General features: G+C 44.8%; 1 protein-coding gene across 1 annotated transcript; it reads right to left on the bottom strand.

Moving 5' to 3' along the window:
* Positions 1-1,050: 1,050 nt before the first annotated feature.
* On the bottom strand, positions 1,051-25,031 carry ANKUB1 (ankyrin repeat and ubiquitin domain containing 1; the record flags this gene model as incomplete). The annotated part of the gene is made up of 6 exons (XM_081301821.1): positions 1,051-1,180; positions 7,446-8,381; positions 11,533-11,647; positions 15,267-15,483; positions 23,360-23,503; positions 24,942-25,031. 6 exons carry the CDS (start codon positions 25,029-25,031, stop codon positions 1,051-1,053), a joined length of 1,632 nt encoding a protein of 543 aa, XP_081157947.1.
* Positions 25,032-25,922: the final 891 nt, after the last annotated feature.

Below are 25,922 nucleotides of genomic sequence, written 5' to 3'. Positions count from 1 at the left end.
ACAAGTACATGAAAAAATGCTCACCATCTCTAGCAGTCAGAGAAATGCAAATCAAAACCACCTTAAGATACCATCTCACTCCAGTAAGATTGGCAGCCACTATGAAGTCAAACAACAACAAGTGCTGGCGAGGATGTGGAGAAAAGGGTACACTTGTACATTGCTGGTGGGACTGCAAATTGGTGCGGCCAATTTGGAAAGCAGTTTGGAGATTCCTGGGAAAGATGGGAATGGAACCACCATTTGACCCTGCTATTGCCCTTCTCGGACTATTCCCTGAAGACCTTAAAAGAGCATGCTACAGGGAATCTGCCACATGGATGTTCATAGTAGCACAATTCACAATAGCTAGACTGTGGAACCAACCCAGATGCCCTTCAATAGATGAATGGATAAAAAAAATGTGGCATCTATACACAATGGAGTACTATGCAGCAATAAAAAATGACAAAATCATAGAATTTGCAGGGAAATGGATGGCACTAGAGCAGATTATGCTTAGTGAAGCTAGCCAATCCCTAAAAAACAAATACCAAATGTCTTCTTTGATATAATGAGAGCAACTATGAACAGAGCAGGGAGGAAGAGCAGGAAGAAAAGATTAACATTAAACGGAGACATGAGATGGGAGGGAAAGGGAGAGAAAAGGGAAATTGCATGGAAATGAAGGGAGACCCTCATTGCTATACAAAATTACATATAAGAGGTTGTGAGGGGAATGGGAAAATAAACAAGGAGAGAAATGAATTACAGTAGATGGGGTAGAGAGAGAAGATGGGAGGGGAGGGGAGGGGGGATAGTAGGGGATAGGAAAGGTAGCAGAATACAACAATTACTATTAGGGCATTATGTAAAATTGTGGATGTGTAACCGACGTGATTCTGCAATCTGCATTTGGGGTAAAATTGGGGGTTCATAACCCACTTCAATCTAATGTATGAAATATGATATGTCAAGAGCTTTGTAATGTTGTGAACAACCAATAAAAAAAAAAAGAACTGGAGTTCTGCAGGAATAGGTCTTTGCCCAAACTAAGGTCGTCCTGAATTTTCAAAGCAACATTTCTGGAGGGTTCTCATCGGCTGCCAGGCCTCTGTGGGTGGTCAGGTGGGAAATGCTCTTTTTGGCAAGGGCTCTTGCTATTCCTAGCTGCTGAAGCCATCGTTTCTCCTTAAAGGCACTGCAAGAGAACAAGACATCATTCTCCAGGAGGTTCAGTCTTCAGATCAATGTGCAGCTGTGGCTAGTTTTTCTTACCACATGGGTACGATGTGAAACAGAAATAAGAATCTGTCTAAAACCAGCTCCTTGTGATCTGTGGAAATTATGTTTTCCTGTCAATACTAGAAATTTATAAACCTCAACTGAAAGCAGAAAGCCCTTCATGTCGGGTAGGATTCTCCGGGTGGAGACAAGCTGCTCGTCCTTCCTAGGCATCCCTGTATCTCGCCAGTCGCTTGACCACTTCTCCAACCCCCACCCAATACACTTTAGGGTATTTTTTTTACAGTGATGTTAGTTTTTTTTTTTTTTGATAATCTAACTGAAATGCAATGAAACTTAATATTTTATGATATTTACTCTCTGGCTAGATACCTAATAAAAACACTGTAAGTCTGAATATGATTACCTACTTTGTAGGAGGCAAATTTGATTTACAGCGGACGACTTTTACATTCCTAAAATGTAGGGGTTCTTCGAGGTTCTGCCTGCGGTCTTCCTCTCTTTACACCCTCACCCTAGGAAGCCTCATTTACTCCTTGCTGCAATTCCCATATGTGTGACTCCTCAATCTTGGCCTTTCTTAAAAGTTATAAATCTCCGATTAGCAAATAAAAAGTATTTATCCTGTAGAGATTTCCAATTGAACAGTCTTTTATCTCCTTCCTAAGTTTGTCTGCTTCACAGTACCCTTGCTCTAACACACTGATTCTGTCATCCTTGCCATCCCCAAAACCAGAAACCAAACTCACTTCCTCCTTCGCCACTGCTATACCATCAGTGACCAGACTTCATAGGCCATGCCCCATCAGCTTCTCTCCCACGGCCCGTCTCCTCTTCCTCAGCATCGGTCTCCACCACTCCCTGCACAGTCTGTCTCAGCCAGTCCTACCCTGCACAGTCGGCCCACACTTTTCCAGTGGCCTCCTACATCTCTCTACTGGACTCACAAACTCTGTGAATTACCTTATGAAAAAGAGCTTCTGAGACCTTCCCACCCAACACCTCCCCATGGAGAGGAGACTGAGAAGCTTACTGTCCGCCTGGCACAAGGACGCTGCTCAGTGTGGGTGTCCACCTGGAGTCTCCTCTCAGCCAACTTCTCTGCAACCCTCCAGGTGCGTTTTGCCAATCCACTTTCTTTCCTGAAAATTAAATTTCTTGCCCTTTGACAAAGCAACACCTTTGACGATGTCATCGCCTCTACAGGGTTCCTTCGTCCACCACCAACCCTTTGGTTTGGCAAAATCCTGCAGACTTTTCTTTCTTTTTCTTTTTTTCCTGCAGAATTTTTAAGGGCTGTCACTCAGCTTGTTGGGAGGAACTTTGCATAGACACCCCAGGGTTTTAAACATTTGAACAAGGTTTGTGTCTGCCTGTCTCAACGTTTTTGTTCTGCTTTCCATTTTGTTTGATGGCTGCATCTCCCTGGGCCCTCTGAAGTGGATTAACCCATCTAGCCTGTCCACAAAACCCTGAGGCAACCCCCAGGCTCCTTAGCCTTTCCCCATAGCCTACCTGACTGAAGCTGATGCGCCCTCTCCCTCATTCTGACACATACCCCAGCTCCGCCTTGGTCAGAGCACATCAGATTCTCTCCCTAGCGTTTGAACCCTGGCTTTTCTGCATTCGTTGAAAAATTGTTTACTGGGTAATTCCTCTATGCCTCTGTGTGCTGGAGATCCCAAAACATGAACAAAAGATGTAAGACTTGCCTTTTTACTAAAAACTAAAGAAAACAGCTCTCCTTTTCTTTGGAGCACAGGAGCCCTCAGAGTCGGTGTCTGGGGTTACTGTCCATTCTTGGTCCATTCCAACACTCAACCTTTCAGACCAATCCCCTGTCATCCCACTGTCTTTCCCATTCCCATCACCCTCCCTTCTGCCACTCCATCCCAACCCCCTGCCTTGGACTCTTCACTAAACAGGGCTTCCAAGTCCCAGGAACCTCACTGGAATCAGCTGACCAGCAATGAGGAGGGTTTAGGGACATTAGAGCTCAGAGGTGTCCCTTGATGCATGTGAAGCCTACACTGTCCTTTAGACAAAGGAATAAGACTGTATGATCTTCTGGCTTTGGTCAATATCGTGGGCACCAGCCATAAGCACACACCAACCCAAACTCCTAGGAGCACTTGGTCGGTGCTAACTACAGTGATACCATCTTTGGTTTAATACTAAGAAGAATATTTTCATGAACCTGAATGGAGAATTCCCAAAGAGTGCATGGTTCAGCACTTTCGCCTGAGGCCAGATAAGTTGTCTGAGGTCCTGACTGACCTTCCCAGACAATCGGGAATGCTAGCCTGAACAACTCTCTGGTCAGTACCATGAAGGACTACATTAGGTTCTTCCCCATCTTCTGGCCATGATGGTAGCTTCATGAGAGTGTGTGTAGCCTTCAAAGTGTGCATGTCCAGTCCTCATGTGTGTGTCTTTTGGGCACAAGATCTGGACTGGTCATTTAGACTACCTGGCTTCCCAGCTCGACTAGGGGCTTCAGGTAGACATGGATGGGGAGGTAGAGCATGGTTAAAGGGAAAAGAAAAGGGTTGGAAAAAGAGAAAGGGAAAGAGCATATGCTGGAGTGACCGCCAGGCACAGCAAGGCTGGCGAGGCTGGCCACCACTCCCAGGAATCCCTTGTGCTGAACCCTTTTCTTTCTTTCTTTCTTTCTTTCTTTCTTTCTTTCTTTCTTTCTTTCTTTCTTTCTTTCTTTCTTTCTTCCTTCCTTCCTTCCTTCCTTCCTTCCTTCCCTCCTCCCTCCCTCCCTCCCTCCCTCCTTTCTTTCTTTCTTTCTTTCTTTCTTTCTTTCGTGGGAGGGAGGGGTACCAGGGATTGAACCCATGATGCTTAACCATTGAGCCCCATCCCCGGCCTTTATTTTTTATTTTGAGACAGAGTTAAACAAAAGTTTCTTAGGGCCTTGCTAAGTTGCAGAGGCTGCCATCATCCTGCCTCAGCCTCCTGAGCTGCTGGGATTACAGGCATGTGCCACTGTGCCCAGCATGAAGCCCTTTCTTAGTAGGTGTTTTCCGAGAAATCTCCTTCTTGACCTTGCATTGCCTCCCTGTGATAACTCCAATACTCATGAGGTAAATCTATCAAAACCCCAGCATACTGGTATAACCTCTTTGGAAAGCTCTTTGGAAGTGTTTGCTAAAGCTAAACATCAACTTACCCTATGACCCAGAAATTCCATTCCAGAGAAACAAAAACTAATGTCTTCCAAAGCTCATATACAAGGTAAAATACTATATATTTATTCAAAATAGCCTCCAAATTAGAAATAAGCCAAATGCCCATCAATAAGAAAATGAATAAATAAATAAATTAGGATGTGGAATACCACATAGAAATGGAATATTACATTAAAATAAGAAAAAAAATCATATTCACAAACACTAATGAATTTCACAGGCAATACTGGTATGCAAAAAAAGACCTAAAATCATACCATATGATGAACTTCATATGAAGTTCAAGAACAGACTAAACTAATTGTCAATCATAGAGATCAAAATAATGGCTCTATCTGGGAGGAATTATTATATTTTCCAAACTTTTTTACACAAAAGGAAACAAAATCTTCCTTGAAAGAGCTTATGCTCATTGGATGTAATTAGCCTGATTGCTTTCCACTAAACTACAGTGTCTCCAGACTTGAAGAAGTATTCACACTAATGTGTGTAAAGGAAGAAAAAGAAAATTCCCTTAATTGGATTCAATTAAACAGCATATATGTACATTTATAAACATGAAGAAATCAACTTTTATTCAAATGTCTTTAAATATCTGAGAGGGATTATTGACGGGAAAGGGGCATGAAGGAAATTTTCAGAATGCTGGAAATAACTTACATCTTGTCTGGGGAGGGGGTTACATGGACACGTGCAAATGTAAAACTTCAACAAGCCATCGGGAGTGGTGGCAGAAGCCTGCAATCCCAGTGGCTGGGGAGGCTGAGACAAGAGGATTGTGAGTTCAAAGCCAGCCTCAGCAAAGGCGAGGCGCTAAGCAACTCAGTGAGACCCTGTCTCTAATAAAATACAAGATAGGGCTGGGGATGTGGCTCAATGTTGAGTGCCCCTGAGCTCAATCCCCAGTATGAAATAAAAATAAAAAGTAAATAAAAATTCAACAAGCCATACCTGGGAGATCAGTGTTCCTTGTGCACTTTATGGTCTATTTTATTACTCAACGTCCTCCTCCCTCAGGAAACACTCCGCACAGTACACCCCAGAAGACTCTCTCAGCTGAACCTATACACACTTGCCTCAAAAGCACATACTTCTGGGGCCGAGGAGGTAGCTCTGTGGTGGAGTGTTTTGTGATCCTCAGCACCACAGAAACGAAGAAAAAACATACTCGTACATGTTTCTGTTATGCCTACCCTGCACCAGGCCATATAAACACTTACTGAATGTTTGCAAAATAAACTCATTTCAACATACAATAAATCCATTTTTCCTTTCTTGTGTTTTACATCTTGATTTTAAGACAGGCTATATGATTTTTTTGTATTAATTAATTTCCTCGTAGTTTTCTAGGATTTTAGATGGCAGAGATATCTCACAAACTGAAGCTGTTGATTAAGTCTTCTTTTACTGTCAACCTCAACAGGTTGGATCTTGTGCATTTTCCAGCCCAAGTAACTCTCACCACTAGGTGGCAACACCTAGCTGAAGGAAGGCCAGTGGACCGACAAGACCAACTGCAAAAGGCGCGCTGGCCTTTCTCTTCCATTTCCTTCTCATTGCATTGATTAAGGTGAAAAGCTCCTCATAAAACTATACTTCTCTAATATCTGCATCCAATAATACCTCATAAGTAATAGGTAGGACCAAAGATCTAATCTAAGACTTCTGTTTTCAGTGAACTCTAATGACCCAAATTTTCCCCTCCTCCCTGCTTCCCTCCCTCCCTCCCTCCCTTCCTTCCTTCCTTCCTTCCTTCCTTCCTTCCTTCCTTCCTTCCTTCCCTGGGGATTGAACCAGGCCTCTGCATGCTAGGTGTAAGCACTCCACCATGGAACTATATCCCCTGCCCTCAACTCAACTTTTCGTGATTCAATTTGTTTTTAAATAGTTCCTTTCTTCCACTTTCATTACCATCTAGTCTTTCATGACACCTTTGATGTCTCCATCCTATATTTCAAGTTTATTTATTTTCCTCGACAATAACTAACAATTTCTCATCAGCTTCAAAAAAGAAATAAGCACCAGCAACTGATCTAAGTGATACTATGATCTTTTTCTTTGGGTTCTAGGGATTAAACCCAGCACTGCTCTTCCACTGAGCTATATTCCTGGCCCTTTGTAATTTCTTACTTTGAGACAGGGTTTCCCTAAATTGCCAAGCCCCCTGCCTCTGCCTCCCAAGTTGCTGGGATGACAGGCACGTGCCACTGTGCCCTGAGACACTATGCTTTTTGTGTGTCTCTTTGACTCTTGAATGGTTGAGGAGTAAAGCATTTACAGATTGTGGGCAAGATGGGCCACCCCTAGGCAGCCAAGATGGGCCACCCCTAGGCAGCCAAGATGGGGTCTCAGAGGAGAAGGAAAGGAGATGTCGGGTCTGGAGCACACCCATCATTAGCCCCTGACAGCCTCAACCACAAAGCTCCTGCTTATTTACCCCTATCCCTACCCCTGGCAATGGCCAACCACAAAAGCTCCTCTAAAGCACTTTCTGTTGTGCCTAAAACCCCTCATCCCCATCTTACGTTAATAAAAGTTTGAAACTATTCTCCCCAGATTTGTTGAAGACAAAATAAAGAGTGTCAATTGGACCCTTTCCAAATCCTATATCTCACCCATCACCTATAGGGATAGATCAAGCCCATAAAACCCCCTAGACAACAGGCACACATTGGCAGCCCTGTCTTGGGATCCCTCTCTCTCTCTCTGAAGCTCTGCTTTCTTTCTATTGCTCTGATAAAGCCTGTTACTGTGCTCTCTTGTGTCTGTGCATTTCATTCTTCAATTTTGCAAGACAAAGAACCCACTCATGCACGGAGATGCATTCACACATTGGACTAGGCGGTGACTTCAGTTCACTGTGTCCTAGACACAGGCTAAGATGAGGACCTGGGGCTGGGTATGGCTGCATTGAAGCGATTTATGTTAGTACTGCGTGTGGCATAGGAGGCTTTACCAACGTCCTCTACACTAGACCTGCCTTATCAAAGGCCTGCCCTTGTGTGTTCACAGAGGAAATGTTACCTGGCCACAGCCAAGCAGTAGATGGCGTTCTCCCTGGGAGTCCTCCCACTGTGCTGCTGGAAAGATGCGAAGCAGGACTTCAGTAAAACGTCCTCACTGCGCCCTGTGGAGTAACAGGGGAGCGAGCACCCCGTTCTTGAAAGGGGGGGGAGGGGCACTTGGGGGAGGTAGGCATTTTTCATGCGCCCTTCTTTCCTCCAAGCTGTGGAGGTAATTTTTATCTGACTTTGCTGTTGATGTCTCTGTAACTCAGAGAATGCATCCGCATCTACCAGTGGAGGCAACACTAGGGACCCATCTCCCGCATCCCTTTGTGGAACTGCCACAGAGTCCCCAGGCTTCCTGCTTGTAGCGTGTCCTCTGAGAGGCGGTAGCTTGCTGGAGTTGCCTTGTGAGTCCTGGTTCCCAGCCTTATGCCAGCTCTTGGAGGTCATTTTGGGTTGGGTGAAACCATCCACCATCACAATATCTCCAACTTTCGCCCCACGGACCCCGGCTCTGCACAGCTGGCTCCTGCGAAGGCTGTGACTCTGAGCTCTGAGGATCCATTGTTTTATCTTAATATAAATCCTCATTGGGACAGAAATCTTCAGAAACGAGACCGTGGACCACATTTTATTCAGCAGATACAACACACAGTCTTTATGCCTGTGTTTGGACGCGATGGCCAGGGGGGTTTGTCCTGCTGGGTCTTTGCATTCCAGGCACAGGACACTGCAGTGGACAAAGGTCTTCAGAACCAGCAGTTGGCCTGCTTCTGCAGCTGCATGAATGGGGCACTTGGAGACATCTACGTGGAGGGCTTCGTGGCACCATGCTCGATAGGGGTGGGCACCCACTGCCTCGTGGGGCCGCGCACCCTGCTTCAGGGCCCACTCAGTGAGCTCGGCGTAGCCATAGAAGGCTGCAATGTACAGGGCAACCCTCCGCTGATACCTGGAGGAGGGAAGCAAGTGGGGGAAGGGTCAGTAAAGCAGGGTCACCTGGCACTCACAAGACATTCTGCTGAAGTGCTCACTTCTTCATAACGTTGACCTTGACGCTGTTTTAAGAAAGGCTTATAGTAGTACCTGGTTGGATTCACAGGCCTGCTGATACCCACTCTTCTCCCACCAGCAGGTAAATGATTCTAACTGGTTCTCTTGGAGTGGATGTCAATGTAAAAATCAAATGCTTAGGACAACTGTGAAGCTTTATAGTAAAAAGGAAGTTACTGGAAGCAATTCAACGCCTTTTAGACATCTGAGAGCTCAGTGTTTGTCTTGCTATTTGGACAGTAATGTGTTCTGTCTTTTCAATTCTCTGCTACTCTCCTGAGCCACAGCCCTGCCTCCTATGGCCCCCACCCTGCCTGGACTCCTGTTTGCTGTCCTCTGTCATCTCCACTATACTGTGCACCCTGGTCCTTCCAACATTCCCAAGGCATGAGCTGGGGATTGGTGAAGGCGGTTCAGAGGCATGAGTGAGGGAGGCAAACCTCGAGTGGGCCCAGCCTTGTCCAGGACACACGTGGGCAGGGAAACTGAACTCCTTGTAAAGTTGGACGCAGGTAGCCCTGTCTCTACTTGCACACCAGCCTCTGCCTTTTGCTGTGCGTGCAGCTTCCCATGTGTTTTCCTGGATGGGGAACACACTCTGCCCAGAGCACAGGGGTCAGTTAGGTTATAACTAAATGGAGTTAAGGTGCTGGCATTTATGCACACATCAGCTTCACACTTGAACTTTGAAAGTCATCGTGGCAAGGCAGCCTCTCTGAAGTTGACCCATCTGGGATGAGGAGCCTGCTCCTGAATGAGCTGTGAAAGCCCCCTGGGACCTCTGGGTGGCTGGGCAATCATCCTTGCCTTGGTGACACCAGGTCCCTGGGCCACATCTTGCCTTCAGACATCTACAGTTTGATTGATGCGTCCAAATAAGCCCTTCAAGCTCACTGTGTCAGTGACTGAATTCCTCATCTTCTTTCCCAAGTTTGCTCTTCTTCTGAGGTTCCCCTCCTGGCCAGCCAGCAGCTCTTCGTTCACCCCATCATTGAAGCCAAGAGCGGGGGCTTCAGAGTTTCTTTGCCTTTTCTCTCCTTTCTTCCCACACCTAGTCTGTTATTCGCAGGGGCTGATTCTGCCTCCCACACCTACCCTCAGTCCGTCCTTAGCTCCCCCTATCCTGCCACAGGCCTGGCTCCGCAGCCACCTTCTCCTGACCATCTACTTCTGTTCCACAGACGGCAGGCGGGGCTGTGATCTTAAATGCCAAGCCCATCCTGCCCCTTCCCTCCCTTCAGAGCCTTCCCATCCCCGAGAGACCACGTCCAAACCCTTTCCATTCCTCTATAGGACTGTGTAGACTGGTCTCTCACCTTTCCAGCCACCAGCCACCAACTCCCTCTCAATCTGCAGTCCACCACGAGGAAAGGCGTTCAGTTCCATGAACCTGCCCTCTTGCTGCTCGGCTTTGACACCTATTTTGGATCCTCGTCTTCTCTCCTACCTGCCACCCCCCTGGGTGCTGGTCCTTCAGGTCTCAACCAGGACCTCCCTTTTCAAGCTGCCTCGCTGATCCCTAGTGGAGCAAGTTGTCCACCCACATGCTCTTCGGCCAGGCTGCACTGAGCCTTGCTTACAGCCTACAGCACACGGGCGGTGACAGCCGCGAAGCCTGACCCTCGAGGCTTCTGACCAGGCCTGCAGCACTCTTCGAGTCCTTATGACCACAGAGTCACTTCATCTCTAAAGCCGTTCTCTGGGTAGATACTATTATTGCTGCCACTTCTCAGGAGGCTGAGGTATGTGATGTTTAGGTTGCTCCCCGTGTTTATGGAGCTGATTGTGAAGGAACAGGGTTGGCTCCCAGGCACGTGGGCACTGGAGTTGGACTCCCAAGCATTTTTTTCATTTTGCTTCTCCAGCAACTGGTTGCTTATTTTCTGTTTCCCCTACTAGATGTTAACCTTGCTGAAGACAGGTGAGGCCTTGTTTATTGCTGTATTCCTAGGCTCTTAGTACATAGCAAGTGCTCATCTGGGATGAGGAGCCTGCTCCTGAATGAGCTGTGAAAGCCCCCTGGGACCTCTGGGTCCTGTTGATTGGGTGGAGGAGTTAAAGGAGATTTTCATCTTGATCATGTACATTCTCAGCTCTCGGACTTTGAATATTAAGTCCAGGGGAGATGGTTGAGCACACGAAGACTAGAGGTGAATTGTCAGGATCCAAGATCCTGCTGTGCCCTTCCTTGACAGCAGCGTGACATTGGGGACTTTTCATAACCTCAGTTTCCTTTCTGTTCTACAAGACAACAAATACTTACCTCATATATTGTCCTAAGGACAAAATCATGCAACAGTGCTCACATCAAAGAGTGTACTTAGTAAATATGCTATGTTAAAGGCATCAAGGTGAAACAGACATTTCTTTGGATTCAGAACATGAAACAAGAGACTCATCACCATCCTAAATTAGAAATGCATGTAAAATACTTCAATATTTCATGAGACGGTGAAAGCTGCTCTTCCCATCTGTCCCCTCACCAAGCCCTCAGAGCTCCTGATAGTGCCTGCGCTTTTATAAGCAGGGCTGAACTCCCACGAGGGGGCGCTGTTCTAAACGCGGAGGAACGCGGACCTCAGGGTTACTGGGGCTTGTGCAGTTGGGCAGCTGCTGGCTGCAGTGATACCTGGGAGGGCTCCCGAGCCTCCCTCTTCACCGCCCAGGTACAGTTTGTGTGTGGCCAAATGCTGGCTGCTTGTATGAAATGCGCTTTAAAAAAATTACAAGTGAGCTTAGGAAGGGGCGGATCACGTTCTCAGCCAATTGATTGGAAAGTGAATGGCAAGATACTTATCGTCTCAGGTTTTAAAGTGACATTTAGAAGTCCAATATCCAAATCAAACTGACGTCACCTGTTTCATTAGTATTTCTAATCACTGCAACCCATCACCAAGGGCTGCCAGCTAATGCCTCACGTGTAATATTGTGTGCAGTGGAACCCGCCTGGAGCAGCATCCCAGGTGTAGAGGAAACAGCAGCTCACGGTCTGACGGAAGTTTAGTGAAAAGTTACTTAAATTAATTCCGCATCTGCCTCCTCTCTCGTACTTGAGCACTGGTCCTTCTCTGGATAAATAGCGTTGGACTTTGAGTTTCTGCCCAAGGAGGCAGCCCATGAGAAACTCCTTCCATCCATCCCAGACGTCCAAACGTAGTGTTGTGCCTGTGGACACAGAGAGGCGGGTCACAGCTCGAGTTTGTCCTTGTGCTTCCGCATTGCTTAAAACTTCTAATGATAGCTCTCCTCCAACAGAGGCAGGAGCTGGACACACTCTGGAAAGTAACCTTGGGATAAAGAGCCAGGGTGGTATTTTTAGCTTAGGCTTTGGGTTTTGGAAGAGCCACTCAGCTTGAGTGCACTCCTGTTTTCTCATCTCTGGAGCCAGGGCATATAATGCTGTAGTTTTCTGCAGCCCTCTTAAAGCAGTCTTGTGGACGTTGATCCAGGGCTGAGATATACGTTACTATGTAAACTGAAGCTGGTGGTTTTGGAAAAGGAAACTAAGCAAACTGGCTTTGTTGGACCCTTAGGTAAGAGCTTCATTAACTATACCCTCTCCTTACCTGTCCAGATAGGTTAAGGGGCTCTTCCTCTGGTTCCCATATATGCTTGGAAACTCTCTATCATTGAACATATGTTGCAGAAGCTTTAGAATACCCAGTTGACAAAGGCCAGTGGAGAACTGTGAGCCCAAGCACCAGGTCTCATCCAGTCTGTTTTAATTGTGCCCTGGGGTTGCAAGAAGTCCCTCATGTGCATGAACAACCAAGATTTGCTCACGGTGGGCTGCTCCCTCTCCCCCCCAAGGACCCAGGATTCTCTCCCTTATACTCTCCATGTCTCTGTGTGTCTTCTCCCCTCTCTGCTGACAGGCTGCACCTACTCACTCCTGCTTCTGTCCTAACATGACTTTGGCAAGCACGTGGCCTTGATCTGCAACAATCCAGCCCTGCTGTATGGCACCTTTCATCTTTTGCCTCCACTGATAAATGGCTCGTACTTATCAACTGCCAGACACACTTACTTGCCTACTCTAGGCCCCCACCACTGCCCTCTCTAGGTATGTGCAGCTGGGTTTTTCCCAGCCCATCCATCCGTCCCTAGGTTCAGGGACTCCACCATCCCTAGCTCAATCCTCCTTAATATCAGTAGGGCACCTCTGTCAAGACCTGTATTTTATTCTACTTTAATTTCCTGTCTGTTAGAATTATTATTATTATATAATATGATATAATAATATATAATATATTATTATTATATCAAATCAGTTCCTTACAATAAAGTAGCCCTAATTTTTCAAAGATCAAACGTAACAATCAAAGGGTTTTCTTTTAATGCTCAACTTTTGAATATCCAAAGAATTTCTAAACAAGTTTAGTAAGCACCATTTACTGGCTAATCTTTTCATCCCAGTTGGTCTTTAATGCTCTTTTTTGTCACATATTGAATTTCTTCATAAGCTTAAGAATTCTGTTGGAAAATAGAAATTTACTTGAAAAATGTTATGCTGCTCCAGATGACACTACCCATATCTGTCACAGAAATGAGTAAAGGTAACGAGACTTAAGCTTGGGGCCCCTTTCTGCATTAGCCTTCTAATTCTCTATTCTTATTTTTTTGAGGGACCCACAGAGGTTATAGAGCTTTCCAAACCTGCACCTGCTTGGTGTCTACTTGCACACCTGTCCACACTGCCCAGGACCACCCTGGAAAGCAGATGGGACAGCAGGGCCTATTTAGGCAGTTGTCCCCAAGGCTCCCTGTTGGTCCCTGTCTCCCAAGTTCCTGGGTTCCTTACTTGTGCTCCAAGGGTGGATATCTGCTTGGCCATTTACATCTTTGATTTTCAACAACGACTTGACTGCTTCTTCAAAACCTGGATTTTCCACTGCTTTTGGAAAAAGGGTCAAGGGTCAACTCCTGAGAGCCGAGGGGATGACTCATTGACTGGACAGGGGAAAATCTGGAACAGAAGCTAAGGGTCCTTCGCCCTCTGGTTAAAGCCAGGTGTGCTGGCTGTTCGAGGAGCATGGGTTATGCTTTAAGCAGAGGTGCAGGGCGTGCCCCTTGCCCCTGGCCTGTCCTCCAGGGCCCCCTGTAGCCGTGATAGCTACAGCAGCCCATCAGAGGGTGCTGACCCTGAGCCTGGTCTCTGAAACCCTCCTCCTCAAGCTCTTTCCTCAGAGGCTCGTTTTAAGGGTTGGTGTGTTGTCCTCCGAACACTTCCAGAAAAGTTAATTTTTTAAAAAAAATCTGTGAAGTCGTTTCTGAATTCTCTAAAATGACACAGCATAATCTGAGCCATATAGGACCAAAGAACAATCATCCAGACTTTATGCTAGTTTTGTTTTGTCTTTTGATGTTTCATTAAATAACCAGATTACAGTTGCTTGAGGACAAGTATCACAGTGCATCCTGCCTCATGTATCCCTCAGCATATCCGAGGGAGGGCTCAGTCTCCAGCCAACGTGCACAGCCGGCATGTGCTCTATAGAGGAGCACTCTGGGGACAGACCCTACAACTTTACTTGCTCTGATCAAAAATGGGGACAATAATTGACAGCAAAGTTCTGAGAGCCTCAATTTGAAACTGCATGAAGGAATAATGCTAAGACAATACAACGGTCAGGAGAAGCACCAATGAGTACAAACTTAGCAGTTTTTAAAAGCCAAACCCCTTAACTTGAACTTCCCTAGAAAGCTCGGTGTATAGTAGGGAGAAGCGGTCTTACAGCTTCGCCCTTCCTGCAGCTGTGCCCCTTTCAGCAAGGACTCACTCACCTCAAGTGATGACCTAAGTTCACATCATTTTCTAATAGGATTAAAGCAAATCTGAAGGCTTGTGAGATCTGAGGTTTTCTCATTGACGTCTGGTGTACCATGCGTGACCTGGATTACAGTATTGAAAGAGCAGTTGGAAGCAGTCTATCAGGGGCAAATGCCGGTCTGCTAAAGAAAGGCAGCTTTCCACCCTGAATCCTGGCATTCCCATGTTACAAAGCTGGTTTTTATGTAACTGGTAACATTGTAGAATGAGATTGCACACAGAGATATTCAGAACAGTGTACAGTATATGCTGCTACTTGCATTAAAAAGGGGGAAAGAATATGTACTTGATTTACTTTTGTATATGCTTGAAATATACTTTCAAAGAGAAACAGATAAAGTGGTTTGAGTTTTGCTCTTCTAACCTGAGAATATCAACAAATCCTGCTTCAAGAACAAGAGTTGGGGCTGGGGCTGTAGCTCAGTGGCAGAGCGTTTGCCTGGCACATGAGGTACTGGGTTCGATCTTCAGCACCACATAAAAATAAACAAACAAAATAAAGACATTGTGTCCATATATAACTAAAAATTTTTTTTAAAAAAAGAAAAAAAGAACAAGAGTTGGCAGGACTTTGAGACCTTCCTTATTTCTTAGTCTACAGACAAGGGCACAAAGTGTTGATAACTTATATCCATGCTATTCTGGCAGAGGATTCTGATTAGAAGCAACTCCTCCATTTGCTGTGACTCAATTTAGAAATGCTTTTGATTCTCAGTCTTCATGGCCACAATGGTTGCATGCAGGGGCTGGGAGACGCAGAGATGCCACAACCTTCTATACTGCTGAATTTTAAAACTATGTAACTATCAACTATTTTAAAATCAATAAGTAAATGAAATCAATATACTGCATTTTAAAATCCAGATTTCCATTTTCTTTCGAAAAAGTCCAAAATCTGGCTGGGATCAAAGCACCCCTTGCTGAGTGGCAGCATACCCACCGCGGAGGCCATACCAAGATGGGTCTGGTAGTCCCGGAGGGTGTTGCGATCATACATCTCCAGGCCAGCGGGGGTCCGCAGACAGTAGACGCTCACAGGGAGGCCACATCTCAGAGTCACCTCGGTCCTTAGGTCAGACACTGTTTTACCAAGAAGGGAAACACTCTCCATTATTGGCATCGTCTCTTGGGTCACAGCATTGAACACGTACAGCGTGGGCTTGTCTTCTTCCTGAAGGGAAAGAAAAGGAGGAGATGCACTGTTTGGAGGTTGGCACAAGGGACCAATCCCTCGGAGGGTCCTTGAGGGCCTCAGGCTCCCTCTACTGGGTGTGCGGGGGGTGGGGGACAGGATCAGCTTTGCACTCTGACCTCTAGTCTTGGTCTTGCCCTCTGTGTCCACATTAGCGAGTCCCGTTGCTTTGAGCAAGGTGGAGGAGACACTGCGGGCTCTGAGATCTTTCATCCTTTATCTACAGACCCAGATCCACGAAAGGAAGGCTGACAACCTACGTTCTTGCTGTGGTTACCCAGGTGTTAGTTTGGAAACACCCTCCACAGTGCTGCACTTTAATTTAGAAAGACCGTGGATTCTAAGCCTCGGGTCAATCTTAAAAAGTCCTTTCTGAGAGGCTAACTCTGAAGAGTGGGCAGGGAAGTTTTTCTTACTGTTACATACTCTCCATGGTCTGTCTATGCAGCTTGACTCATTAAAAATACAATAACCATGTATATTTAATTTTATGTTTAAAAAGGGAAATACTGAATACAGGGGGGTTTTTTTGTTTGTTTTTTTTTTTTTTGGTTTTTTGTTTTTTTAAGTGTCCTTTGTTCCTTTTCTTTTACAATCCAACTAGGAAACCGAGTGGCACTGAGACATCTGAAGCAGAGTTGATATGGGAAGCTGGTGGAGTCTCAGTCCTCAGTTGGCCACAGTCAGTCAGGACAAACTAAAACTAGGAACACAGCAATCGGGGGAGGGGAGGATCTCCACATTTCCACTCTGTAACAGAAAGTGAAACTGGCCTCGCTTCCTCTTTGCAGACTGGGGAGGACAGTGACTCTTCCGTGGCCTGCGGTGGCCTGGGTGTGCCACTGAGGGCCCCGTCAGGGCTCTCCTGAAGCTGGGCGCCCAGCTCCTCCTGGGCACTCCAGCCAGCCCTGGCATCTTGCCCTTCTGCTTCCTTACCCTCTTCCTTCCATCAAAACTCCCCTCCAGTCCCTAATGAAATTAGTATATAAAAAAGGGGCCCTTCTGGACACCACTTTCTTATATACTAATTCCATTCCCTCCCTCCAGGTACACAGTGCCATCATATGAATCTATATGCGGAGCTCTGAGAAAGTCCTGAGGAGCGGCTTGCTGTCAGGTCTGCAGTGTCTGGATCTAGGGCACATCTCAGTGACTCCAGCACAGGGGCAGGCTCCACCTTCTTTGCTTCACCTGAGGCCAGCCCCACAAGCTGAGCTGCGTGGACACTCTGCAGGATGGTTTCACAGAAAACTGCTCAGTACCCATAGAGAGAACCATATTCGCCCTCCCCTTTCACCAGGCCCATGCTTTCCTTTGGTTGTGCAAGGCTGGATCTGCCAAAGCCAGTCCGTGAATGCGTGCGTTAGGCAGAAATCCCTGCAAAGCTGAACAGAAAAGTGCTAAGTGCAAAAGAGGGGAGATGATATCTATGTCATCTCCGTCCTTTTCTTCTCTTCTTGTCGTGCTGGGGATTGAGCCCAAGGCCTCGCACAGGCTGGGCAGGCGCTCTACCATTGAGGCACAACCCAAGCCTTTCCCTTATTTCTTTAGAGATCCCTCTGATTTATCTTTATTCCTCTGGCTGGGTACTAATTTATATTTAGAATGAAAAGCAAATGAATAGAATAATGTGCAAACAAAATAGAGGAGGCCTGAGTTACTCTCCCCAGTTAACTTGCTACTACATGAGGCCACATAAACGAGACAAAGAGAAGCTTCACAGCACGTGAATGATACCACGTTCACATGGTAGATAAGCCCCTGTATTCCTCCCATGTTCCCCTCCCTGCCCCACTGTGAATCAGCCTCCTAATATCAGAGAAAACATTTGGTATTTGTTTTTTGGGGGATGGGCAAACTTCACAGCATTATCTTCTCCAAAACCATCCTCTAGATAGGGCAGAGGGGTGGGAGGGAAAGGGAGGGGGCATGGGGTTAGAAATGATGGTACAAAGTGATGGTCATCATCATCCAAAGTACATGTATGAAGACACAAATTGGTGTGAATATACTTTGTATACAACCAGAAATATGAAAAAATGTGCTGTATATGTGTAATATGAATTGTAATGCATTCTGATGTCATATATTAATCAAAATAAATAAATAAATAGAAGCACTCACAGGCCGGGTGCAGTGGTGCATGCATGCCTGTTATCCCAGAGGCTTGGGAGGCTGAGGCAGGAGGATTGCAATTTCAAGGCCAGCCTTAGCAACTTGGCCAGGCCGTGGGAAACTTAGTAAAACCCTGTCTCTAAATAAAATACAAAATAATAATAATGATGATGATGATGATGATGAGGATGATGATGGAGGGGCTAGGGATGTGACTCAGTGGTTAGGTGTCCTTGAGTTCAATTTCTGGTAACCCTTCCCACCTCCCACTCCCCAAAAAAAGAAGCACTCACAATTCCAGGACTATGAATATTTGTTTTGAGTTCCACTCTCCTCTGGTACCATCAGCTGGAATTTTTGTAAACTTCCTGGTCTTGGTAACTATTTACTAAGGTTTTACAATTCCTAATTTGAATCTGTGAAAAACAGAGATCTTTCCCAACTCATTTGTAAATTACAAATTCTGTCTTTTGCTTGCTTTTTTTTTTTTTTTTTTTTTTTTTTTTTTTGTACTGGGGATTAAACCTGAACCCAGGGGCACTCCTTTTGTTTTTTATTTTGAGACAGGGTCTTTCTGAGTTGCTTGGGACCTTGCTGAATTACTGAGGCTGGCCTCAATCTTGCTATCCTCCTGCCTCAGCCTGTTGAGTCACTGTGGATTACAGGTGTGTACCATCATGCCCAGCCCTCTGCCTTTCATTCACATCCAGATATCTTCCTCCTCTCATGGGATATGCATTGTGAATATTTGCTGAAAGCCTTTTGACTATAAATGCCATTTTTTCCAAAGTGAAATAGAACAAAGCATTTTTTTTTTTTTACAAATAAAACTATTTCAATTCTACTGACAAAAAAAAAAAAAAAGATAAGCCCTTCTAACCTGTCTCTAGCCTGTAGGTACCAGCATTGACAGAGGTGAAAACCAAAAGTGCAAGTAATCAAATGCTGTCAGGTCCCAAGGCCCCAATTAACACCTACAGGGAGTCAGTTTTTAGGGGGAGGAGCATATAGGGACCTTTGACTACACAAGTAAATAATAAATGTCAAATGACATCCCAGACCTATTTCATTCATAATGCATCTATTTAAATGATATTTGCATTATTTAAACTCTACATGTAATCTTCTATTTTAAAAACTTTGCTTTTTTATTTATAGTTTTTTAAAATCAGTGCATTATGACTATACCTGAAGGTGAGATTCACTGTGATATATTCATATACGTACATGGGAAGTTTCAATCAGATTCGTGCCTCCATCTCCCACCATTGCCTTCTTCTACTCTTCACTGATCTCCTATTTTCTTTCTTTCTTTTTTGGTACTGAGGATTGAACCCACTTACTTAATCACTTTACTGCTTAACCACTGAACCACAACCCCAGCCCTTTTTTTATTTTTTTGAGATAGGATCTTGCTAAGTTGCTTAGGACCTCACTAAGTTGCTAAGACTGGCCTCAAAATCGCAATTCTCCTGTCTCATCCTCCCAAATGCTGGAACTATATGTGTGCATCACCGTGCCTGGCTTTTTTCTATTTTCCTGGGATCCCCTGCCCCACCATGCACACACTTTTTCTTTTTTCTTTCTTCCTTATTTTGTTCTACCTTCTGCGTGTGAGACAAAACATTTACCCCTTGAATTTCTAGTTCTGTCCTATTTCACTTAGCATGATGTTCTCCAGTTCCATCCATTTTCCAGCGAACACCATAATTTCATTCTTCTTTACAACTCTGCTTTTGTGGGAAAACTCGGTTTGAATTTGAATGAGGCCCACTAGTTGGGTACTTCTGCATATTGGTTGTATGAATAGGGAGCCAGGGATGCTGACTATAGCATCTTACCCCATAGGAAGTGGCATCTCTCTACCTCGCTGAGTACACTGAGTCAGGGTGCTGGTCAGAACTTAGTGCATAAACAATGCCAGATCACGAGGTGCAAACACAAAATCAGGTCTTTCCCTCCACACACCAACCAAGACACCAAGGAGAGGCATGCATGATGTCTTTCCAATAAAAACAAATACCTGAAATAGGATGGACATTCTTCCCCACTTCAAAGAACAAAGCAAACTCACTGCAAATACAGACACATACATGAACAATAAAATAGGAAGGGTTTTAGAAACACTGGCTGAAAGAAAACAGAAGTTGAGTCTAGTTTTGAACACTGCTGTAATTTTGTGTCAAGTTCTCCTTTTTTATGTTTGCTATTTTGGAGTGGCAGCACCAAGACAGCGGAAACTTGCCCCAACTGTTCCGGAGTGAACCAAAAGGGGAAATGGTGTTTGTTTTGTTGAACTGAATGAATTCTGGTCAGATGTCTTCATAAATTCCTCTTGTGTGGTAGTCATCCTGGACAGGACGGGACTCTGATTTGAAACTGAAATATCTTTCTTTTCCAAATTCTCTCTATACTTTTTGTGATGGTTTCTCTTAGAAAAAAATAACCATTTAGCTGGGGGTGTAGCTCAATGGCAAAAGAGCTTGCCTAGCATGCTCAAGGCCCTGGGTCCATCCCCAGCATGCCCCCCATCCCAAAAGAAAAAGCTGTTTATTATAAATGTATTCTCATTGATAACTGTACATTTTGAAGAATCACATTTATACATGTTCTTGTTTATAAAATTGAATTCAAAATATAAAACTCCATGCTTCTCCTGGACTTTGGTGTTTATATATTCACAGTGCCTTTTGAAAGCTAAAATGTGTATCATTTTTAATCAGTTTTCCATCTATCAAGATAGCACACACGTTTCCAACTTGCCTGGCAGTCAGTTCTGTACTCCACGCATTAACTCAGTCTCACAAAAACAGCTTCTCACAACATTCCAGGGATATCAGAAGGGATTAGGACACTTTGTTGGGGGAAGTCTGGTTACAGAAGGAAGCCAGGGAAACCAGAAGGAGTCTGAAGGAGACTTAGGGTGTCTTAGGAAGGCTGGGCTCATCTCAGCTCTTCGAGACGCAGATGGCCGCCCCTTTGCAGTTGGCTTGGGTGTGCGAGGAGGCAGGCCGAGACCCACCTGCTTACCCACTCCTTGGACCTAAGAGCCCAGAAGGCAAGGAAGCAGCTGACTCGGGGAGTGGCAGCCCTGAAGCCTTGCTGGCCTGGCCACAGGGCTGACAGCAACTCCAGCACCATCTTCAAAGGTTCATGGCAGCTGCAGTCTGGCCTTCCTGGAGTAGTTCTGGGATGTGACTTAGATATTGTTTCTGGTTGAGTAACCTCTGATCCTGGTAATCTTCCCTGCAAGATTGTGAATCACACAAAAGCTCTTTAATATGTTTATTTTCGGCTTAAATCATCTGGGGTTTGTTTCTGTTGCTTGAAACTAAGAGCACGATGCAGACAGGGATAAAGGCCAGATACTAGGAAGTGCTTTGCCTCAAGAGTAGAAAGGGAGGGGGAAGTCACAGAAAGGTGGGGATCCAATCCCTGAAAAGCACCTCAACACCTTGCTGTGAAGCTCCGGGCTGCAACCAGACCCTCCTAATTAGCTTTCATGCTCTGCCTCTCAAATCCTCATGAACTCACTCATTCAGTACACATGACACAGCACCACCAGGTGCCAGGGACTGTTCTGGGCCCTGGGTGACAGGAGGGAAGAAAGCCACAGCAGTGATTTCCAGGGCAATATGGGTCAGAATGAAAGGGGCCAGTGCAGAAGCACCTCTGCGTGCCAGGAAAACCTAGGCTCTTGCAGTGCCCAATGCCATGGTTTTTTGTCTTAATATTTCTTTAGTTGCAGAGTGGACACAATATCTGTATTTATTTATTTTATGAGGCTGAGGATTGAACCCAGTGCCTCACACACACAAGGCCAATGCTCTGCCACTGAGCCACGACCCCAGCCCTCAATGCCAAGTTCTATAGGAGCAACAGTAGCCTCGGTTGTCAGGACCCACCCTGTGTAAACAGAATGTGGAGACACAGGCACAGAACGGGTTCTGTGGCTTCCGTAGGAGTCGATGAAACATTCTCTTCACACCAGTCTTGACTGAGTCCCCATTCACTCCTACTCCAAATGTACCTACTTTGACCGAAGTGTGACATGCAGGCAAACTGGAAAATAACTATATTTCAAATGTAGTGAAGGTCAGATCGCCTGCAGATTTACCTAATGTCTTTCCCTCTTATCACCTAAGCAAATTTAGCAATCCACACAAGAATATAAGCATAATAAAATAATAATAAAAAAAACTAAATGTCTTGGGTTTACTTCAAGTGCACAATACCAACCATACCTTTCAAAATAGAAAAACTGCATACCCAACAAGTCTTTGAACTTCAGTTTGGGGTTTGCATCATCGTATTTCTAAGTTATGCCAAAATAAATCAGGAGACCCTAGCTTTCGGATTCTCAGAAGGTAGAACTCATGTGCACAAAGAAACATAGCTGGAAAATAATACGTGACGATGCTCACAGAACATCAAAACATATATAAACATGGGTTTTGTAACAGTGGTCCACTTATGGTTTGACTCTGTCCCTTGTAGCTCTAAAACTGACATGTGTTTTCGTCCCAAACTTCTCCTTCCTGACATCCTCTTCCCATCTTTTCTTCTTGACCTTCTCCCTGTCCATCTCCTCCTTCCCTCCTTCCTCCTGCCCATCTCTCTTCTCTGGTGTCCTTCCTAATCTCTCCTCCCTAATCTAGGGAAAAGGGATTCCTCTGAGTCACCTCTGTAACCCCGCACCCCCAGCTCCCATGATGGGCAGAATCACAGGCTCTGGGATGGGAGTCCCTTGTTTCTCCTTTGCTAGTAAAGCAATAAAACTTCTCTTTCCATTTCCTCAAAACCTTGTCTTTGTTACTGGGTTGGAAACGGGGACAAGGACCCAGCTTTCAGCCACATTTTGTTCATACAAGCAGAATCAGTATGTGTTTTGTGACTTGTCTTCACTATTTAATGTTGGAGAACATTCCTTTTAAACACCCTTTTAGTTACTCACTGAAACACATATCGAGTTAACTCTCTACTACCATGAAAACCTTTCAAATATAAATATGATAAAAGAATTGCCCTGTTTAGTGGGAAATGAATACTTTACTAACTCCTTGAGGTTCCTGTCTTCATGTAGGGTAAAGAAAGAGTATAGAATAATGCTTCTACCCTAGAGCAGCCCTCTTGAATTCTTTGGATGACTTGTTCCTTTAAAAATTGTTGTAAGTTAAGGACCCCCTGAAATATCTAGGCACATAATTTTGTATATTTATAATTATAGGTTCTGTAAAGTCCTCCAGGGCTCATGAGTGCCTAGTCATGCACATTCAGTGTTATTAATTAAGGACACTAAGTGGAAAGGCTACTTCCACTGCAGCATACCTAACCCAATGACTACTTTGGCTAGATTTGGGTGAGGAAACTGCCCTGCCACTCTTGTCCTGCAAATTTCTTCCTCTTCACTCCTCTGCCCCTAATAATCGTGGCCCATGAAGGGACCGGATCCAGTATCCTAGATCTGCCCTGGGCCTTGTTCTGATGTTGGATTGTGATGAGCTCATGTTTACAGGCAGCAAAGGAGGTGGGGGGTGGGGAGCAGAGAAGGGCAACTGCCTGGTCTCCAGGTCACTCCCCTGCACACAAAGCCTGCCTAGGACCAGCTATGCCAACGGCAGAGAGGAGGCAGGGAAAGAAAACCTCTAAGTTAGTTACCAACTTACTGTGGCAGGATTATCCACAACTTAATACAAAGTGAGACAGGCATCTTGCACAAATGTTATTTGGTTCATGGTACCTTAATGAAGCATTTGAGAGTCGAACAGAAAGATATTCCAACATCAGCAAGACTCCAGCTGTTCCTTAAAGCAGCTCCTGCATACATCAGCTCCAGGTACCACCTGCCTTGTTCATCTTCTGAGAGAGGAATGTGGAAATAATCCTTCAAGATAACAGCATATTATGAGGAGAGTAGATCTCTAAGTTAGTAGACCGGAAAGGTAATCTCTCTCCCACCCCCCCACCCCCGCCTTTCTCTCTAGCTCTCACTCTTTCTCTCTCTTTCTCAAAAACATTTCTCCACTGAGCAATATAATTGGGGACAAAGGGAAGAAGTATCTCTAGACCACGCCAAGAAGTTTACAAACAGAATTTGGATGGGATAAAACTATGTCTTCATTTCATGAACTCTAAATGAAATTAAAAATTTCCTTAAATTATGCTCGACAGCAACAAACTAAAGTAGCACTTGTCAGCTGTATCTGTGACTTTATCACGAATAAAAAGTCACCAATATGGAGCTGGGGACATAGTGGTAGAGTGTCTGCCTAGCATGCACAAGGTCCTAGGTTCCATACCCAGCACACACAAACACAAAAAGCCACACATACTTTCATTTTTACGTCACATTACTGGTGTGGCAGATATTTCAAAATGTCATTCATACTGGTCACTGCTTTGCAAGGGTAATGGTTGTTAAATGCACTGCTGGAACCTGTTAGTGGATAATAAAGCAAACTCTCTACACCATGCCTCTACGTCACAAATTTGATTTTTATCATTTGAAAATTTTACTTCAATATAACAGGCTTCCTTTTTTATCCGTATGTATTTTACCTTATGTATTTACAGATATTCTGAGAAAGACTTCGTAGGCGTCACCTAACTTCCAAAGGAATCCATGACACATAAGGTTAAGATCCCCCAGGTTAGAAAATCCCGGTTGTGGAAATCAACCATGTATCATGTAACTCAGCTCAACAAATGCTTCCCTGCCATTGGGAATGACCGTCTCCAAGTTAAATATTTGATGATCAGAAACTAAATATTTTACTTAATATTTTATTTTAGTGTAAATATTTATAAAAAAAAAGTGTAAGGAAGATACTGCATCCAAATAGTTTCTTATTCTGGCGCTATGATCCTCGGTGAGATAGCCTCTCTGAGCTTGGCTTACTCTGAACACAAATGAAGTCACAGCTCACAGTTGGCTGAAGTCCTCTGCTTCCAGAACCCTTTGATTCTTTTTATTTGCTTGCTTACCAAACAAAACATCTATAGATGACTGGCATTTTCCACTTTCATGGCCTAAAGGTAGTGTCATGTTGTTGTCTTTTAATAAAGAAATGCTATCAGATATGTGGGCCATGAACAACCTTTTTTCCTGAAAAGTTACTGACTCAGTTTGCTTCCTCATCCAACATATTCAAAATTGCCATATTCTTAAAACTCTATCTTACAGATAGTGAGGTTTTCAAATAGTTTTTAGCTCCTTGTTTACTGAAAATATGCCGGATAGTATCTCTATCTATGTACATTTTAAACTATACTGCACAATCATAGTTAATATACATTTTAGTGGCTTGGGACAAAGTACATACCTTTATCATCAGCTTGATAGCTTCCACCGTTTCATCTGCTGAAACATCAAATGGTTCAAAAGATCCTTCAAAAGCTATGAAAATCCTCATCATGCAATTACCTTAAAAAAAAAAAATCCCACTTGATTTCAAAGATCCTGCTAAATAGTTGGGAAAATTCCAACTCACAATTAAGGACCAAATTGATGGTTGTCCCTGTCAAAGGTGAGAGAATGTGGAGATCCAAGAGTGTCACAGTGCATCCCAGACAGAGGCCACCTCTGTGTTGCAGGAAGTGCTTCTTTGCCACAGGAGAAAACTGACACCTGGTTCCCATATTACAGAAATCAGCACCCTTGACAATGGCTGAGGCAAGTGTGAACAAGCTTCCCATGTGTAAAACAAAAGCACACACAGAATGACACCTTGGAGATGTGGTCACCACCCCGACTCTTGACTTCCTACTTACTCAACTATAGCAGAATGAAGAGCCCTTAAAAACAACCCCGTGGCTGAGATGCACCAGAGAGAGAAGCACCCCACAGTTGGCGACCCTGGAAGTTCTCTGTAAATAACTCAAGCTGAAGCATCTGGTTTCCATAGCGACTCTGTGTGCTTGTTCTCTGGCGTCTTTGTAATCCTGCCACGGGGTCTGGAAATACCCACTTGTACCAGGAGATGGATGTGTAGGCAACCGCGGCTTTCCCTGCCCGTCCCTGGAATCTGCTCACAGCAACACGGTGGCGCGACATTTCCCTAAGTTCTGGCCTTTCTGTTACTTAGAATGACTTACTATTGTCATCTCCTCCAACCCCACTTGGTGTTGGTGGGAAATGTTTAAACCCCTCTCACGAAGTGAGTGAAAACATTAAGCACCATTACTCAAGTTTGTAGAGGAAGCAATTTACTGGGACTTAGACTCTTCTGAGGTCCTTTGTTGATTCATCTGGTTTAATGCTGTGATACCTGTTCCCTTTTTTTCATATACATTAATCTTGCATT

Source organism: Spermophilus citellus, assembly GCF_964194105.1.
Source record: "Spermophilus citellus genome assembly, chromosome: 7".
NCBI classification, from domain to species: Eukaryota; Metazoa; Chordata; class Mammalia; order Rodentia; family Sciuridae; genus Spermophilus; species Spermophilus citellus.
This window is presented reverse-complemented; position numbering and strand designations above follow the sequence as displayed.